The following is an 18,461-nucleotide window of genomic DNA, read 5'->3' as shown; positions in this document are numbered from 1 at the left end:
GTTTGTTCATACTGAACGTACTCCGTACTCCGTAGACTGATCGGGCGGCGAGCGTAGAGTGTGGAGCGCGGGAGCTGACTAAGTGCCGTTGACGTTGGGCGCAGTTCCCACTGATTTCCCAGAAATCCAGTTCTGGGTCTGTCACTACGTCACCGCGCCTGGGGAAGATCAGAGAAGAAAACCATCCCGGCTGCCGGTCTTGTTTCTGCGACTGCTGCCACTCCCTCAGGTTGCCCCTACCCCTCTCCGCAATGGAGGGTGAGAGCGTCCGTCCAGACCGCGATCGAAGGCTCCCAAGTGGCTGAAACTTGGAACCTGACCTGCCAGGCCGCCAGGACACCCAGACCATCTGCAGATTCACCACGGCGACGAGTGACATCACCGGCCAATCCTCTTCCTTTCCACGGTGCTCAGTCTCAGCCCCAGGGAATAATGATGCTGATGGTCTGGTCTGTGGTCTCCTTTCTGCCCGCGACACAGCGTATCGACTGATCCAACTGCGGTGGACTATCGAGCCTCACTGTGGTCGCATGAGCCTTTTCGCCTGCGAAAACTCCATTTGAGCGTAGTCCATTAACTTGTTTCCCTACTCCGTAGGATCAATCAAGCACAAGCAGTTCTGGGCGGGTGGATCTTCCAATCCAGACATTTCTTTCCAGTCGCTTTCCTCGCGCATTTTCCTCTGCTTTTATTGCGGTGTTGCTTCCCCCTCCTAGAGCGCCTCCCGGCCAAGCAATCAAAAGGTTCCAGATTTCAACCCGGGCAGGAAACCATCCCTGACCTCCCCCTGATCTCATTATTCGCTTCCCCGCTACCACCACACTCTCCGTTCAGTTCGGAACAAACGACCACACAACTCGCATATCTCTGTCCCCGGCGCCCATCCGGCCAGCGTCTTCTCCCTGCTGCATTTTTATCGCCCGAGATTCTTCGCCTTTAGATGTCTCCGTAGCCGTCCCGGCTCGTCTACCAGGACATCGCTTGGCGTCACACTGACCGATCGCTAAGCTCACGTTGTGCTGCGCTGCTCGCAATGCTCGAACCCCAAACAACCTAGAAAACAATCTGACCTCGACTGCGTCGATCCGAAAATGGCACCGTCTCTGTACGACCGTATATGTCGTCGGGAAGCCGGAGGAGGCTCGCCATCAGCCAATATTCGTGGAATCTACGGTTCGAAGGAATGGGTCAGCGACCTTGACATTGTTAACGAGCTTGGAGGTCATACCGGTTGTGTCAACGCTCTCAGGTATGTGTGTGATCTCGCTCCACTCGCACATTTCTCTTAGCCAGCACTTCTCACTTTCCATTGTTCGGCAAACTGATTGATTCTTCACAGTTGGTCGCGTTCTGGTCGACTTCTCGCGTCGGGCTCGGATGACTTCCATTTGAACATATACTCCTACCAGCCAGAATCATCAACAGCACCATTCGCCTTGAATACCAGTCTTTTCACTGGACACACAGGGAATATCTTTTCCGTCGCTTTCATGCCGCATTCGAATGACCGAACCCTGGTGACTGCTTCTGGGGACTCTCAGGTACGAGTTTTTGACATTGAACACTCCAGCCGAAACGGTTCGCACGGCTTTTCGAATCAATTCGGGAACCCACGTATAAATCAGTTTTTCGGCAATACTCAATACCTCGGTGCAGGCAATACCAACGCGCGAGTATATCGAAGCCATGCAGATCGCGCCAAGCGCATAGTGACCGAATCATCGCCGCACCTCTTCTTGACGTGCTCCGAGGACGGTGAAGTTCGCCAATGGGACTTGCGCCAACCTTCATCGGCGTACCCAAAACCCCGAGGTGGTCTTCTGTACATGGCACAACGTGAAGGACACGATGATTCGAATGTCCCTCCTCCTCTGATCTCGTACAAACGGCACAGACTTGATCTGAATACCATATCATGCTCCCCAAGTCAGCCGCATTATATTGCACTCGGCGGCGCACACTTGCACTGCTTCCTTCACGACAGACGTATGCTGGGCCGGGACATTCCTGGTGAACGGGGTGATCCTGGTACTTCCCCTGGCATAGGAAGCAGTCACGATGAGGAGCTGATGGGTCAGGCAACGCGGTGTGTCCGAAGATTTGCGCCAAACGGCAAGAAACGGACCAAGTCTCGATATAAGGGCCACATTACGGCGTGTAAAATCAGTAATGCCAACCCCAATGAGATGATTGTGAGCTGGTCTGGCGACCACATATACAGCTTCGACTTGGTCCGGAGTCCAGATGCACTAGACGCACAGGAACAGAAATCGCCTGTTCAAGACAAAGGCGGCTCACGTAAGAGGCAGAGCTCCAAGGACAGGAAGCGTAAGCGCCAAAATCGGACCTCCCAGTCTTCCCAGTCCAGCGGCGGTAGACGGAAATCCCGACAAGCTGAAGAATCCCACGACGACGGAGAACTTGCATTCCGAGTCCGGTATGGCAACGGCGAAACAGAAAACATCCCGTTCCCTTCGTTGTTACACGAAGGTTCCACTGCGCCAGGGCTAAATTCAGCAGAAGCGATGGAACAGGCAAGATATGCCGTGCTTAATGAAGCACAACGGGAAAGCTTGCGCATAGCCAAGGGCCTTGTCAAGCTCCGGAAAGCTTTATTCTCGCTCGAAGCGTCTGCTCGCGAAGAGGCGGGGATGGCAACCCCATTTTCTGTCGTGGCCTTCCATGACTCGTTTTCTTCTGCCCTGATGTGTGCGCTGACCTTCTTGCCTGAGATGGAAGAGGTTATGAGAACGTGGAGGTACCCAATCAACCCGACTCCAGAAATTGTGCGCATTCAGCAGACTCTGCGCCGTAACCGAGAATCGGCATATAGGTTCGTGCAAGCCGCTGGCACGCTTGCGCGGGCTTTGGATGGGGATGTGCAAGACTATGGGGTCGACGATGATGTTCTGGAAAAGTTTCAGCCAATAGGGCCCGCCCCGGGGGAGGACAACATCATCAATCGAAGAGAGCAGTTTGGATATGACTTTCTGAAAGCTTTGGTTCTGTATGTCGAGGGCGGTCGGAGCGCTGTTCTCGCTGGCTTCAAGCGCAGCCCGACCCATGGTCGCAACCGAGACAGGTTTCCCATACCAGAGTATGCTGACGAAGGTGCTCTTGAAGCGGTGTTGATTCCGTATCTGCGCCTGCTCGCAGACGATACTCCTGTGGTGAATGTTGATAGTTCCAGATTTGAGCATGACTCGACTCGGATACTCTTCCTCTCGCAACATGCAGCGGTGACTGCCTTTGGGAATGCGCTTAGAAGCTCGGCGTCGACTAGAGTTGAGAATGGTGATCGGCCTAGTCCCAGATCCACCGACCCGGGAACCTTAGCACACTTCTGGCTCTTGGAGGTAGGCCGCGGCGTATTAATGGATGCGGGGACGGGTGTAAACTTTGAGTTTGTCAACCGCGCATTTGGAGGCCTAAACACGACCGTCGAGGATGACTCGGACGACGAGATGGAAGTGGAAAGGTCGCAAGATGATAGCGAGGCAAACACTGAAGAGGAAGCTATCCAAGATATCAGCCTCGCCATCAACCGGGGCTCCAGCCGCCAACGCCATCCCACCTTCGCAGTCGGAGAGGACATAGGTTTGCAAACACCTGAGAGTATTGACTCGACGAGCGATAACGAGAACGACGGCGGCAACCTCGATGACGACTCTGAGGAAGAGGAAGAGGATGAAGAGGACGAGGAAGAGGACGAGGTTGTCGGGCTTTATGATGACGATTCGGAATCGGATGCTGCGGAGCGCTTGTTTCAAAGTTATGGTTTTGAACGGAATAAAAGGGAGGACGTGGAGACCGACGTCCCATGCTCGTCGCATACCAGGGTCTATCGCGGACATTGCAATGTCAAGACGGTCAAGGATGCCAATTTCTTTGGGCTAAACGACGAGTATGTGGTGAGCGGGAGCGACTCGGGCCATCTGTTCATCTGGGAGCGAGACACCTGCAAGCTAGTTAATATCCTCAAGGGTGATGATGAGGTGGTTAACGTCGTGCAAGGTAGGTTAGCTAGCTTATGTGGTTTAGGCATATATCTAATAGGGTTGCGACTGCAGGGCATCCTTATGAGCCGACTATTGCGGCTTCCGGTATCGACGACACGATCAAAATCTTTTCTCCAGACCAGCGTGCCCAAGAGGATGCGCGTCGGGGTGTCAATATCCTAGACCCGAATAACGCGGCCAACACGCTTGGGTCGGGATATGGGGGCCTGCAGAGCGCTAAATGCATGCATGACAGCTACCGGATCATGAGCGAGAACGACGTCCAGCGACAAGGGGGCATGAGTGATGCATTCGTGACTGTAGGCTCTTCTTTTCTTTCTTTCTTTTTTTTTTACCGCCGCCTCGAGAAAGCTAGACATTTGCTAATTATTAACAGAGACACATGCTAGCTCAGTTTGCAGCTACAGTGCGACAGCAACAGGGTGGTCTAGTTCCGGGAGAGCACTCCCGGATCGTGCTAGATGAAAACTGCAGTGTGAGTCAATCCCATTATTCCCTCGTTTATTTAAAGTCAGCAAGCAAGCAGGATTGAATTGACGGTTTCGCGTAGGTGATGTGAACAATCTCAACTCAGTCATAGGAGGACAGTAGAAATTGCAATGGTCCTGTCCTTGGAGAGCAGAACGGAGGCGGTGTTCTCTGTCGCTCTCGCTCTCTTCCTTTAGTCTTTTCGGTACCTGCCATTAGCTTTTATCCATGAAAAGAATCCAGGAAGTTGTCAATGCCAATGTTCATGTCGCGCAGGGACCTGTAGATTTATTTACTCGTGGGCTCCCAGAATGATCTTCAGCCACGACGTCAGTGGCTTTGGGGAGATTTCTTCCGCTGTGCTCTCGGCCAATAGTAGTGCACACACACATTCCCCGTGCAGGGGCAGCATTCTTCTGACGTAGACTTTCTTTGATTTTACTCCGTACGTGTCGCTAAAGATATCCACTGCTACTATCCACTATCCACAAGGCCAGCGAGTGGGCCCGCCTAATACGCATAAAACAGCACCTGCTCGTCATCCGACCGGCGTATCTTCCGGTTCTCCCGCACAAGCATCGTCCTCAACACCCACGCCAGGATCGCTGCAGTCGCCGAAAACGCAGCACTCGTTGACATCGCAATCGGATACCGGGGCCCGTCCGAGTCTGGCCAGAGATACTGCAGCCGCGTCAATCAGATATATACTCTGAGGTATACTACAGTATTGAATAGTGCTGTTGGGGGGTCTCTCTCACCGCAGTGTATATCATCGATATCGCCGCTACCGTGTTGACGATTGCAATTGACGATGCCTTTTTCTCCTTCGTTTGCCCGCAGGTGCTCGCTACCCAGCCCAGGATGATCGAGTTGCAGCAGTAGACGCCCGTTGCGAAGGCGCACATGGCGAAATACCGCGCCCCGACGTTGAGCGTTGACGTCGCGAGCACGAAGCCCATCACTGCAACGACTTTTGCAAACGTGATGTGCCATGTCCGTTCGTTCATACGGCCTGTATGTCCTGTCAGCATTGAAGTAAATTTGCACACACATATAAATATATATATATATATATGTGTATGGACGAAGAAGAACAAACCCGAGCTAATCGACCAAAAAATCGAAATAACCCCAGCAATGATATAAGGCGGACAGGTCAACGCGAGGGTAGCATTCTGCCCAAAGCCCAGCGTCTCAACAATCGTCGGGAAAAAATTCTTATAATTGCTCGCCGCCATATGGAAATGCTGCATCGCCGTCAAAACCCACAGCCTGGGATCCGACGCCGCCTCCCTCAACCCGGCCCACACCGGCGTATTCTCCCTCAACTCCACCGTATCCCTCTGCATGCGCGCATGCGCAAGTTCCCGCTCTGCACGGGTCAACCACCGCGTATTCAGCGGCTCGTCGGGTAATATGAACCCGCTGGCCATGGAAATCACGAACGTGATTATGCCCTGCAGGATGAACAGCCAGCGCCAGCCCGAGAGGCCTGCGATGCCGGACATGCGGAAGACGCCGATGGCGATGAGGCCGGCGAACGCGGTGCCGCAGATATTACCGGTGAAGAGGATGGAGATGCGCGTGGCGATTTCCTTCTTCGTGTAGAAGATCGAGAGCATGTAGAGGGCGCCTGGGTAGAAGGGGGCTTCGGTTATGCCCAGGAAGAAGCGCGTGAGGAGGAGGCCTTTGAAGTCGTGCGTTATGCCGGTTAGAGTGCTTACGACGGCCCAGAGGCACATTGCGCCGGACATGAAGAGGGAGGGCCGGAGGCGGGTGAGGAGCATGTCTTTTTTGCCGGGTGAATGCTTAGTATCCATATATAGGTGAGTGTATATGTATAAGGTTGGGGACAAAGCATACTACTAGGAACCTGCCCGAGTATGTACCCGACAAACAGAATCGAAACGCAAGTCTGATACTGCGTCGAAGACAGACCGAGCTCGGCCTCGAGATTATCCAGTCGGGCAACAGTGATTGCGTTTCGATCGAGGTAGTTGAACCAGTACATGATCCAGAGAACCGGCATCATGACGAAGTCGATCTTCCGCACGAGCCGGATCTCGGCCGGGTCTGTTTTCCTCTGTGAGCCTGTCCAGTCGGCTCTTTCAGACTGGGATACCTTCTTCTCGTCCTTAGGATCCTCGAGGTCAGTGCCGCGAACTGATTCTTGGTGGTTGGTCCAGGGCTTTTCATTGTCGTGATCATCTTGGGGTTGTAGATTTGCTGGATTTGATGTCATTTTGTTTGGAGAGAGGAGTCAGGGTATATACTGGCAGTATGGAAGCGTGTCCAATGTACCCTTTTTATATAACTGTATATCACTCTTGGCTTACATGGCTGTACCCCATATTCCCCGCATTACCCCAGACTCCCGTCCAGCTCCTGGAGTATCCGGGCTGGGGACTTCTGTTAGAGCAAGACGGGGCTTTGAATGGCAAAGGCTATCTGAACCAACTTTTGCTATTCGTGTGTTATGTCTTGATATTGGAGCTGGGGTTAGAGTACAGTAAGCGTAAACCTTGATGACTTTGGGAACAGACGATTCCATAAGAAATTAGTACTCTACGGTCGTGATTATTATATCTACATTTGCTCAATATAGTTAGTTGCTGGCTCTACGTAAGCAGTATTAAGACGAAACTACCTAACAGTCCACCCATTCTAAATACTTGAAATAATGGGCCTAGACTATACGCCAGTGAGAAGAAAACAAGTATTGTTCATTTTAAGACATTCGTAATAAGTATCCCTTTCCTATGATTCAACGGTAAATAAACATAAAATCCTAACCGCTCCGATCCGTTAACACCGCTACTATCCGAAGACCAAGTCTTGAAGCTAGGAAGATATAATCTCAACCTATGTCAAAGCCGAAACACCTGGCGTCCAATAATCATTTTCTTTTAAGCAAGCCACACCAAAAGGTTGCAGCAGTGATACAGCAGACATTGTAGTCCAACCCGCTCGTATCCGGGGTCGTCGACGGTACATATCGTAGGACAAAAAGGCCCTTCCAAATGTTCGGATAAGGGCGGTATCTAGATTTTGTGTTTGCTTCCCGGAAAAGGATTATTGATTTTTCGGTCGTCACTTATATGTGAAAGGATTGAGGATATGGGTAAGGTAAATTATTTTAGTAGCCCTAACAACTAACTGCATCCATCCCAGCGACAAGAGCTTTCTTTTTTACGTTACATCTTTAGCCCAGGATTTTGGTATCATGCACATCTTGTCCCACTTGTATATCCTCAATTGCAGGTTTAATCATATTCTGTTTTGCTGCTTGACATCGAATAGACCGAAAATATGCAGGCAAATATGCACAGTGATGAATAAGTAAATTACACAAGCTGCACAAGGAAGAAACAATCCAGAAATTTCATTGGACCAGAGCGAGTGGGGATGAAGATACTTCCACTCTCTCTGCTCTAAGGTACATCTTTATAACCGACAAAAACCTCAGGCCTCAAGTTCATTCTAGTTGCCCTTCAATCCTCAAATATCGCATTGTCGAGGGTTGTGTTCCAAGGACTCACTCTCACATTGCGGGGTCTGAGTCTTGCTCGCCACGACGGTTGAAAATTTTATAGATCGCGGGGCGGAGTGCATATCCACCAGAGTTCCCTGCGACCAACACCAGAGGCCGAATTGAAACCCTCTAAGTCTAGGTACCTTGAGGATCACCATCAAGGTATACACTCCAAAATGCAGGAACTACTACGATCCCGCGCTTCTGCCACCTCCCAGCTCTATGCAGACCCGCACAATCCCCACCGTCACCTGGATCGGGGCTTGGTCCATGAGCGTCTGGGGTTCCCGGATCTCGCCTCTGCGGATGCATATCGGGCGCTTTCGTTACTAGATTCTGTTGTTGATCCAGATGGATGTGAGTTCCATGCCAGGCGGCGGGTAGCGGAGTCTTCGGCACCTGCACCTGTACCTGCACGCGGGGGAGACGACGATGAGGAAGAAGAAGAAGAAGAAGATGACGACGAGGGATATGAACCCATCACAGAAGATGAATACAACGCTATGATTGGGCCCGTATATGCCCTGCTCGTGAGGAGCTTAGCCCGCTGTGGGTGTCTACGCGATGCCTATGAATTCGCCCTTCGTGGCCGCACAGTTCTTGACGACCGCTCACTGTCTGATGAGGGGTCCTCTACAGCAAAGAAGGACCTTGAAGGCCAGATTGCGTTTATAAAGCGGGAGTACTATGCGTCGAAAGGCAAGGATTCTCAAAATGACGAAGAGGACATCAACCCAAGCGCGTTGAAGGCACAAGGCTTCGCGCGCAGAATCCTCTATCCCTGGAATGAGCACGAGCCGGATCGCAAGTCCCCTGAAACTCTGAAACTCTTGAATGAACGTCTTAAGGATGTCGCTCCAAAATGTGAAGTGCGAGCTGTTGCACTACCCGTCCTCCACCCGTCATTAGACAGCACCGAGAAGGGAGAGGGCGAAAAAGAAAAAGAAAAAGAAGAAGAGGAAGTCTCCATCCAACTCGGCCTCTTCGCTAAAGAAGACCTACAACCAGGCGAAACAATTCTGCATGAATCCTCTCTCCTCACAGCCACAAACCGCCTACACGATGACACTTGCGACGCCTGCAATGCCCCCCTCCCGTCTCTCTCTTCCGAAAACCCCCCAGTCGCTTGCGATGAATGCTACGATATAATCTTCTGCTCGCAGGCCTGCCACGATAAGGCCCAGGAAGTCTACCACGGCGCCGTCTGCGGTCTCATGGAGAGCCTCGAGTCCATTGGGAAGGACATTCCCGACCCAAAGGATAAAGCCGACTATTTATACCTCTTGCTTCTTGGCCGCGCGCTTGCAATGGCTGCAACGCAAGAAATCCACCCTCTTGATTTACCCGAGATTAAATATATCTGGGGCGATTTCGTCACGGAAGACAATAATGAAGATGCTAGTAGTACTAGTAGTCCCGGCAGCATGAAAGGAACCCTCCCCTTTAGCTTCCAGCTTTCAATCCTACAGCCGATGCGGCTGATTGAGGAAATGCAACTCGACCCATACACGACGCTGGATAGGTACGACACGTGGGTTCTTAACACGATGTACGCAAAGTTCCGCGGCACGGCCTCTGGTAGGCTTTCGACCTGGGATGGCGGGCCGGAGACCTGCGCTGTGCATCCGCTTTGGTGTTTGGCGAATCACTCGTGTGATCCGAATGTGAGGTGGGAGTGGGGAGGGGAGATTGCTTTTGTGGTTAGGGGGGAGAAAGAGCGGGCTGTGTGGAAGAGGAAGGGCGATGAGGAGAGGGTTGAGGGCGAAAGGAGGGGCGAAGGGGTGAGGAAGGATGAAGAAATATTGAACCATTATTGTGATATTGGGCTGGATGTTAAGGAGAGGAGGGAATGGGCCGCCGGTGCATTGGGAGGGGCGTGTTTGTGTACAAGGTGTGTTTGGGAGGCTGGGGAGGTTGTGGGCTAAGTTACTAGTCAAGACGTTATTAAAGCTAAAATAGACAATAGAATGGTGTTGCACTTTGGGTGGTGTTATTGATAGTATGCTAATTTATGTTAAAATACATCGTTAAGAGAACATGGCGGCCCTTTATTACCGACTCCTTGCATGTACTGTTTAATATCAAGATTCCAGGTAAATTACCGACGAGGGGGCGTAGAAGACCGTGCTCGACGACGGGGAGGAGGGGACGCAGATAATGAGCTGGAGTTTCGTCGTCGCTGATTTTTGCTGTACCGCGGGCTAGGCGATCGAGACACGGAGTGATCCCGGCCTCGAGGACCCGGGGGTGGACGTCGTGGAGGCGAGCGCGCCCTTGATTCGTTCTTCTCGGCTCGCTTTGGCGGTGGTGACAGCGACTCTGAAGAGTACCGTCTGCGCGCAGGCGCTCGACGGGGCGGTGGAGAAACAGAGCGCGAGGGAGATCTCGAGTAGCTACGAGCCCTTCCACCGCTCCGACGAGGTGGGGTGACAGAGCGAGAGGGACTGCGGTTCCGGCGTGGAGGTGGAGATCTAGAGTCGACACGTCCGCGACCAGAGCGAGGGGGTGGACTGCGACTGTATGAGACTGAACGTCGGCGGCTTCGCGAAACAGGTGATCTAGAGCGCGAGCCGGTATAGGAGCTAGGGGTGTAGCTGCGGCGCGAGCCGGACAAGGACCGCGAGTAGGACCTGCCTCGGCTGACCGAACGTTGCCGGCCACGGCTTCGAGACGGGGAGCGTGAATAGGACGGAGAGCGTGAGTATGAGTAAGAGCGAGAACGAGAACGTGATGAATAAGACGATCGTGAGCTGACAGACTCCGAGCGCGCGGGTGGCAAGGCAGGAACTGCAGGTTTGGGCATATTCTGCAGGAACTCGCGCATCTCCTCTGTCAATGCACCGAAACCGATGCTGGTGAAATAGTTGATTGAGAAGCGCGTGTTGCGCGGGTTGTCCGTGGGGAACAGACCGTCGAAGCTTGGTCGTAGAATCTCATCGGTCATGCGCTCTCGCAATTTCGGTATACCAAGATTCTCCGCGAGGTCCTGGAATAGAATTTTGATGAAGATACGGCTGCTCGATGTTGTCTCTTCCTCGTTCAAATGAATGATGGATAATACGTGCCAACCAAGGGCGTCGGTGCTCAGCATGTGTCCAAAGAATCGAGCAATATTGCGCAGTCGGTTGGTTTCGTATCTATGAATAGTGTCGTAGTATTTGGCGAATGCGTTCTCAAAGAGGTCCGACCAGAGACGGTTGATCTTTGCGAACCTCTCACCAATAAGACCATAGAATTTAGAGTATGTCCGCTCTTGGGAGCAACATTCAATGACCATGGAGGGAAGCTCCGGTTCCAGACCGGCTGGCAACGAAATCTTCATCAACTTGTGGCAACATTCTTCGAAGTCGATACTCGACATAATTGTCAGGTAAATTGTTCGGCGCAAGTTCACAAGATCCGTATTGCTTTGATCCTTGATGTCCATTTGTCGCTCTTCTTCGGATTCCTCCTCTGAGCTTTCGTCACCGTCATCGCTCTCGTCTTCGTCGTCACTCCCTTCCCCTAAGATCTCTGCCTTCAGCCTTTTGTAGGCCTCCTCATGCTCCTCCCACTGGGCGTCGTATTTGAATACGTTCAAGGCGTCTTGAGTCTCAATCTCGTCATCTAGCCCAATCCGGTGGGTTATTTGATCCTCCTCTTCCACCAAATCAAGCTCCTCCCTGACAGCTGGGTTGTCCTTGTATCGATCCTTGCGTACCTGGAAAAGTACTTCAATCATATACTGCACGCGCTTGTCAATGTCAGCTTCGTGGAGAATATTCCTGAACTGGTCGAACACTGCCAACGCGATGGGTCCACTCATTTCCTCCAGGAGCTGGCCAACTTCCCGCGTTAGCCCGACGGCAATTTCGACGCTATCATCGGTGGGTTTATGAAGTAAAAGGAGCAAGACTTGCGCCGCAAGCATTTCATGTACGACTTGTTGGTTACATAGATGCGCGATGAATGTTGTCGATGATATGCACACCGCCTTGTCGTTTCTCTTGAAAGCTTTTCGGAATTGGATGATCAGCCGGCTTAAAAGAAGTTCTCCAACCTGCGGTAGCTTTGTATTGACAATTGCCACCATGGCAGCATAGATAGGCGTGAAAGGCAAACTTGCCGCCTGAGCCTTCATAATGCTCCTGCAAAACAAACCACGGCCCCGGACAAGATTCTCGCCGAACAGCTCTGGGACAATGTATTTGATATTTGAAACGTTGACTTTGTTGATTAGACCGTTGATCGACCTTTTCAAAGCCTCCCAGGCCATTCGTTGGTACTCTTTGCTGGTCTTGTCTGTAATCTGCGCTTGGAGAGCGCGAAGTCGCGCGGGAGGAATATAGGTACCTCCCGAGCGCATGTTGAGGAGCTTCTCATATTCCACCTTAGCTGAAGCCTGTTTTTCCTCCTCAGTCATAGGCTTTCGCGCGGCTTCTTGTTTTTCATGCTCGCGTACTCGCTCCGCGAGCTGACGTTCTCGCTCGATCGCACGGTCGGAATCGATATGCGGCACATCTCCATCCGGTCCCACCGAGTCGCCAGGGGGCGAACGGCGTCGATTAGGTGAAGGTGAACGAGAGGGAGGCGATCGCTTTCGTGAGCCCGATGGCTGGGGAGAATAGGAAGCGCCTGGTGGAGGCGTAGGCACCCGCACGGCGGACTGCAAAACGACGGGATCCGACATCTTTATGGCGCCTTCAAATAGATGTAGGTATTCCGTGTTTCGAGCCAGAATCTCGAGCTGGTCGAGCTGGGATGAAGGTCTTGCGGACGGAACGTGAGGCGGCGAAAGAAGAGTCTTAGCGCGAATCCTCACGTGACCGCCCAGGAGCCAGGCTGGCCGAGTCTCCTGGTCGCGTATACAACAAAACGCTTCAGACACCGTCTTTGCCTCTGTTTGGTGATACTAGGTTCTCTGCCACTATGGTAAAGTCTCACTTTCCCTTTGATCGCTAACCAAGGAGAAGTTCAGTTTGCTGACTGAAAATATTCTAGCTGGGCCAACTCGTGGGATCCGCCATGCTTTTGGCCGCTACTGCGATCTTCCTCTACTACACGGCGTGGACACTACTTATGGTATCCCCCCCCTTCCCCGAAAGAAATATTATTTCATTGCTGGACAATTGGCTAACGCAACCAGCCATTCGTCGACCCTGGCCACCCCCTCCATGCCTTCTTCCTTCCTCGCGTATGGGCAATCCGCATCCCCGTGTTTTTGACGCTCCTGGGCTCGGCCGTGGTTGGTACGTTCATTGGAATTGTGATGATCAACAGCAACAAGAAGAAGGCGGCCAAGGCCAAGGCTGCTGCCGCGAAGAAGAAGACCTGAAGAGATGGATATCGTGAATGGTGGAAGGGTGTGTATAGGATGATATTTCAAGGCCCCAGGGGGTGCTGGCTTTATACTTGATAACCTGTAACAATACGTAGTTCTTTATTACCTTATAATCGCGCTTTTCCGGAGCAACGATCTGTGATACTTGAGCGGATGGAAGCTGTTCTTGATATCTTTACCTTAATTTATCTTCCGTTTGGGGTATAGTTACTCCAAGGGGGAAAGGAGAGCCTATGATACAAAACGTTAAACTTCCAGATATGAACCAAGGGGTCCCTAAACAACTCCAATTCGGACCAGCAAAGATCAGAATAAGGATTTGACCCGATCATAAGCGTCATCATTGCAGTTGACCCTGGCACTGACCTTGAAAACTGATGGCATCATGCCTCGTGACCCCGGGTCACGGGGATACTTGTAAGACTGTTGTCAGCTGCTGGCCGGTTGGAAACGGTTGCCTTTCAGATGAACTGAACTTCTGAAGTGGAACCAAGGAGAGGATGGGCAGGAACCATGGCATTCGGATGATGCCGTTAGGAAATGCGTCCAGTTCTTGGATGAGAGACTGTTACCCCTCATGTGTAACAGGCTGTATTGCATACATACTAAACGGGTCACATCTGCAGCTGCGCCATCAGTCCAAACCACAAAGGACCCGGATGTTCTTTTCCTAGATCTGTTGGTAGTAGTAAGCCTCCGCGTCCCTTACATCTTCTCAAGAGTCTATCGAAGGCGAACTGCCGCCATTACAAAGGTATTGTCAGCGCTGGCGTCATGATACAACCCGTCAGGTTCCTGTATTATATCGTCTCCAGCAGCCAATCGCCGTGCTACTCCCTGTCATGGGAACCCCCAACAACAGTTGCTGGCGCGAGTTCCAAGGCGACAAAGACGGAGGCGCAGTGGCTCCAAGGGTTATTAACAAGAGATCTTTGCCTGAAGATGGGAGTCGCGGGAAAATTACGAACCCAACTTTGAGTCAGCCTACCAAAACGATAGATGTCATTTCCAATACCTCCTGTATGCTCCTGACCTGATCCGGTTCCCCTCCCCCTCTCCGACCCCATCATCGCCCCTCTATCGCTATCTACTTCTCATCCTCCTACAACAACCCGACTCGCTACTCTACCTCGCCTATTTGACCAGCTTACGACTCTTGGATATACAACCCGATTACTTTCTCCCGCCAGTCTTTGTGAAGCGTGGACACGCCGGTTAAAGCTGAGCTTCCGCCTTGTCCCCGTTCCCCGGATCGACGCGTATCACCGAGCTCCCCGTCGAGATACGCTGCTATCTCGACTTGTCCTCTCCGACTGATATCACCTCGCTTTCTTTAACTATACAACCGAGAACTATTCTATACCATATATAAAGGGTTAGCATATCTTATTACCGGTCATCGTCCGCTGTTCTGTGATGACTCATGCTGACACCTGCTGCGTTCCGCTATATACAGGTATACATCGATTAAGGGGCCGTCACAGCGCACAGCTCCTAACGATCTGATCACTTTGTCAACGCCCCGTTCTCAGCCCTCGTCAAAGGGTATTGAGGGCGGCTGTTCTTGCTGATACCACACTGCCTCATCGAGGCAGTTCATCCATTTGAATGCCCCCGGCAGCTTCGGACGACTTGTTTCGCCAGCAGAGCCGGTTACCGGGAGACATAGACCCTGTGGAAGCTACCAGTCCCCCAAAACCCGATAATGATACCGGAGGGAAAAGCAAGAAAAAGGGAAAAAGCGGCTCCAAGGCGAAGAACAAGGCTGCCAAAGTGACTCCAAAGGCACCCGTGGAAGATCTGTAAGTTCTCCATCAGCTCTACATCCGGGAGCTGGATCCAGAGGACCGCTGCTAACCCGCTTCTAGACTGGATGGATCCCCGCCTTCACAAGTTGAGCCGTCGTCCTACCCCGATCCGCCTGTAGTACCCCAAGTTGATACCGAGATTGTATCGCCGGTCCTCGATGCTCTGGATACGCTCAGGGACACCCCTGAGCAAGACTTGGCGTACCGCACGAATAGCTGGGCTAGATCAATCCCGTTCGGAAAGAGCCCGCCAAATGAAGGCTTTGAGGAGGACCTTGCCAGCGGGTCCCCTTTTGGTGGTTTCCTAACAAGTCAGAACAAGGGTGGTTTCAGCCATCCATCTTCCGCCTCTCCCCCACCCAGGACAAGACCTCTCAGCTACGGCAATGGTTACCCCAGCGGCGGCTTTTCGCGTCAGCAGTCTGTGGATAGACACAAAAGCCAGTCTGTCAATACTCCCTTCAGTGACCGGATACCCCCACCGCATTTACCGCAGGCTCACTTCTATCGAGCACCCGAGATTGATATTCCATCGCCCTCCGGTCAAAGTCGGTCCCCCATGGAGGCGCAGTATTCATTCTGTGCATTCGATACTATCTCCAGCCCCCCATTCAAATCGTCACGTCTGGCGGGCAGTGTTCTTCTGGTCGGCAGCGATGGTGCTTTGGAGGTATTGGCTGTCGAAGACCGCAAGACTCGTCCGATTGGACGTTTGGACGGGATAAACGGCAGAGTAGTCGATGCAAAGATTCTGGCAGGCGATGACTCAACTTCAGCATCCCGACCGCATGTAGCAATTATCGTTCATGGCCCTTGCATGCCATCCGACGATGAGGGACGTGCTTCATCTGTTGGTTCTGAATCGAACGATGTTTCTGTTCCCACGGGGCGTTACTCTAGTGCTGATAAACGCCTGAATCGTGATGACACCCGGTTCTACCAAACAAGAGTCGAGGTATACTCACTTCGGACGGGTGATCACGTCGCAACACTCTTCACTACAAAGCCTAGTCCATGCTTTGAGAACATCCCTGGACTCCCGAATTTTGCGCCGGCGCCTGCGGGAAATTTAAAGCTTCTCACAAGTGGTAGCTATCTTGTCCTAGCGTCTGGTATGAGCGGAGAGGTCTATATATATAGTATGAGCAAGTACCAGTGCCTAGGGAAAACCTGGACTAGCGTCCAGTCGAGGGAAACGAGGCGATACTCCACCTCATCGAGCTCAACGGACCCAGATGCATCTCGAAATGACTCTCCTCATACAAATGCAATCGGCAGACTTGATAATCCAATTCTTGCGCTGAAGGGGAGATGGCTGGCAATCGTACCACCGTCATCTACGTATCGAGCATCCCTCGGTGGAATAGTACCAGCGCCTTTGATACAAGGGAAGGTCTTTGGGCTTGAGACTCGCAGTCCTCCCTCGCGGCCGGCGACTACCTGCGTAACCGATGTCGGTGAGGGCGAGAGCTTTCTCGACAAAGTGGCTAGGGGTGTTACACAGGAGTTTGTGCGAGGGGCTCGCTGGATGAGCGACCAGGGCTTGCAAGCCTGGAATAATTATTGGAACAAAGACCAACAGCAAATTTCCCAGCAGCGCCGCTCCCAAGTTACAGACTTCCCGCAACAGGGATATAACGTTTTCCCCCCAACGCATGCTCAAGAGACTCAAACTACTTCGCCCGCCGAGCCAGATCTTGTGTCAGTCCTAGATCTCAGAAGGCTCGACGAAGGGGGGGATACGAAGAGCGCGATTCTGTTCAACCCAGCTGCCACATTCCAAGTGCCGAATGGCTGCAGTTTTCTGTCATTCTCCCCCAGTGGTCTCATGCTCCTCACTGCTAGTAAAAAAGGAGACGTGCAATACATATGGGATCTAATGCAAGTCAAGTATTGCCGCGCTGGACTTTTCTTGTCTGAGGATCCAGCGGCAGTATCTGCAAGTGTGCGCCAAGTCGCACGGTACTCCCGATTGACAGAGTCGCATATCGTGGACGTAATATGGTGCCCACCTTCTGGAGACCGCCTGGCTGTGATTACTCTCAAAGGGACAGTACATGTCTTTGACCTCCCCCGAAGTGCGTTTCAATGGCCTCCATTCCGCAGGGCCCGACGTTCACGTGCAAAACCGACGACAAATGATGCTCCTCCTGATGACCTAGCTGTGCGTACGACAAACACCAACCCCCTATCGACGGCCATGAAACTTGTTGGGGGCAAGACCCAACCCATCTTTGAGGCTGTCAGGGGCCGTGCGCCTTCTGCCGGTGCTGCATTCCCCGCCATGAATGGTTTCACTATCCCTGCTGCTGCTGGGATGGGTGGCAAAGCGGCTGCAGGCCTTAGCAAATCAATGGGAGCTGCCGCGAGTGGAACAGTCAATACTCTTCGACATGTGGGAGAAAACCGACTGCACATTTCTGGTTTCTCCCGCGAACCTGCTGCATCGCGTGTCACCTGGATTGTCCACAAGGGCCAACCTTCCTTAGCGCTGATATCGAATGGCTACTTCCGACTGTACAGAATCAAACGCTCGATCTCTTACAACAAATCACGACAACCACAGTCAGTGGTTGGAACTAAGGAAATTGAATTCCGGCTTCCTGCGAACTTGTCAAGTCCTTGTGGTCCTATGGCAATTAGCAACTTCAATCCAGAACTAGTTGTCCATGCGCCTGTGGCCCTGCCATCGTCCACCGTGCGACCTTCAGCGTCATCCAAGCTTAAGTGCCAGCCACTTTCCCAGGCAGAGCTGGAAACCAATGCACCCTACCAGCCCTTCCATACAGACCAGAGGGTAAGCCTGTTTACTTACTCTGAAACGGGCGAAGCAGGTGGCTCAACGGCTACGGTTCCAAATGGCCAATGGGTTTTCGGTGGCAGTATGCCCGTGTCCAAGATACACGTTCGTCGAATTAGCACCGGTAGCGACGACGAGGACGACAATGCCGTGCATGAGCATCAGCCTGGATCGGGCGAGGGGATTGAGAATCTAATCAGCATGGGTAATAGCACTGGCAACGTCGAAGAAGTTGTCATTACTACTCGGCGGAAGAAGAAACACTCATCGTCCCCGCTCCACGCCGGTGGCGAAGACGGGTTTTTCGAAGACGACTGTGAGGTACTGGATTTCGCCGTTGATCGGGTTTAATCCTCTGCCTAGACGCGAGTTTAATTGTATACGGCATATACCAGGAATACATTCATACCAACTTTACTCAAATATTAGATATTATTGGGCCGGCGTTGGGATTTATTATTTGATTTACACTACTCATATCCGCCGTTCTATCACGGACACACACATACCCTTT

General features: G+C 52.2%; 6 protein-coding genes across 6 annotated transcripts; 4 read left to right on the top strand and 2 right to left on the bottom strand.

The window, feature by feature from the left end:
- Positions 1–1,091: 1,091 nt before the first annotated feature.
- On the top strand, positions 1,092–4,181 carry APUU_11834A (WD repeat-containing protein; the record flags this gene model as incomplete). The annotated part of the gene is made up of 2 exons (XM_041697968.1): positions 1,092–1,249; positions 1,340–4,181. 2 exons carry the CDS (start codon positions 1,092–1,094, stop codon positions 4,179–4,181), a joined length of 3,000 nt encoding a protein of 999 aa, XP_041551200.1.
- Positions 4,182–5,206: 1,025 nt separating this feature from the next.
- Positions 5,207–6,307, bottom strand: APUU_11833S (uncharacterized protein; the record flags this gene model as incomplete). The annotated part of the gene is made up of 1 exon (XM_041697967.1): positions 5,207–6,307. The coding sequence occupies one exon, from the start codon at positions 6,305–6,307 to the stop codon at positions 5,207–5,209; it is 1,101 nt and encodes a 366-aa protein (XP_041551199.1).
- Positions 6,308–8,195: 1,888 nt separating this feature from the next.
- APUU_11832A (putative MYND domain protein) lies at positions 8,196–9,944 on the top strand (the record flags this gene model as incomplete). Its single annotated transcript, XM_041697966.1, has 1 exon — positions 8,196–9,944. One exon carries the CDS (start codon positions 8,196–8,198, stop codon positions 9,942–9,944), a length of 1,749 nt encoding a protein of 582 aa, XP_041551198.1.
- Positions 9,945–10,117: 173 nt separating this feature from the next.
- Positions 10,118–12,688, bottom strand: CWC22 (pre-mRNA-splicing factor cwc22; the record flags this gene model as incomplete). Its single annotated transcript, XM_041697965.1, has 1 exon — positions 10,118–12,688. One exon carries the CDS (start codon positions 12,686–12,688, stop codon positions 10,118–10,120), a length of 2,571 nt encoding a protein of 856 aa, XP_041551197.1.
- A 239-nt stretch (positions 12,689–12,927) lies between these two features.
- On the top strand, positions 12,928–13,333 carry APUU_11830A (dolichol phosphate-mannose biosynthesis regulatory protein; the record flags this gene model as incomplete). Its single annotated transcript, XM_041697964.1, has 3 exons — positions 12,928–12,930; positions 13,000–13,080; positions 13,145–13,333. 3 exons carry the CDS (start codon positions 12,928–12,930, stop codon positions 13,331–13,333), a joined length of 273 nt encoding a protein of 90 aa, XP_041551196.1.
- A 1,614-nt stretch (positions 13,334–14,947) lies between these two features.
- APUU_11829A (uncharacterized protein) lies at positions 14,948–18,298 on the top strand (the record flags this gene model as incomplete). Its single annotated transcript, XM_041697962.1, has 2 exons — positions 14,948–15,141; positions 15,208–18,298. The coding sequence occupies 2 exons, from the start codon at positions 14,948–14,950 to the stop codon at positions 18,296–18,298; spliced, it is 3,285 nt and encodes a 1,094-aa protein (XP_041551195.1).
- Between the last annotated feature and the right edge of the window lie 163 nt (positions 18,299–18,461).

This window comes from Aspergillus puulaauensis, chromosome 1 (assembly GCF_016861865.1).
Source record: "Aspergillus puulaauensis MK2 DNA, chromosome 1, nearly complete sequence".
NCBI lineage: Eukaryota > Fungi > Ascomycota > Eurotiomycetes > Eurotiales > Aspergillaceae > Aspergillus > Aspergillus puulaauensis.
Note: the sequence above shows the minus strand (reverse complement) of the source record. Positions and strands in the feature narration are given on the sequence as shown.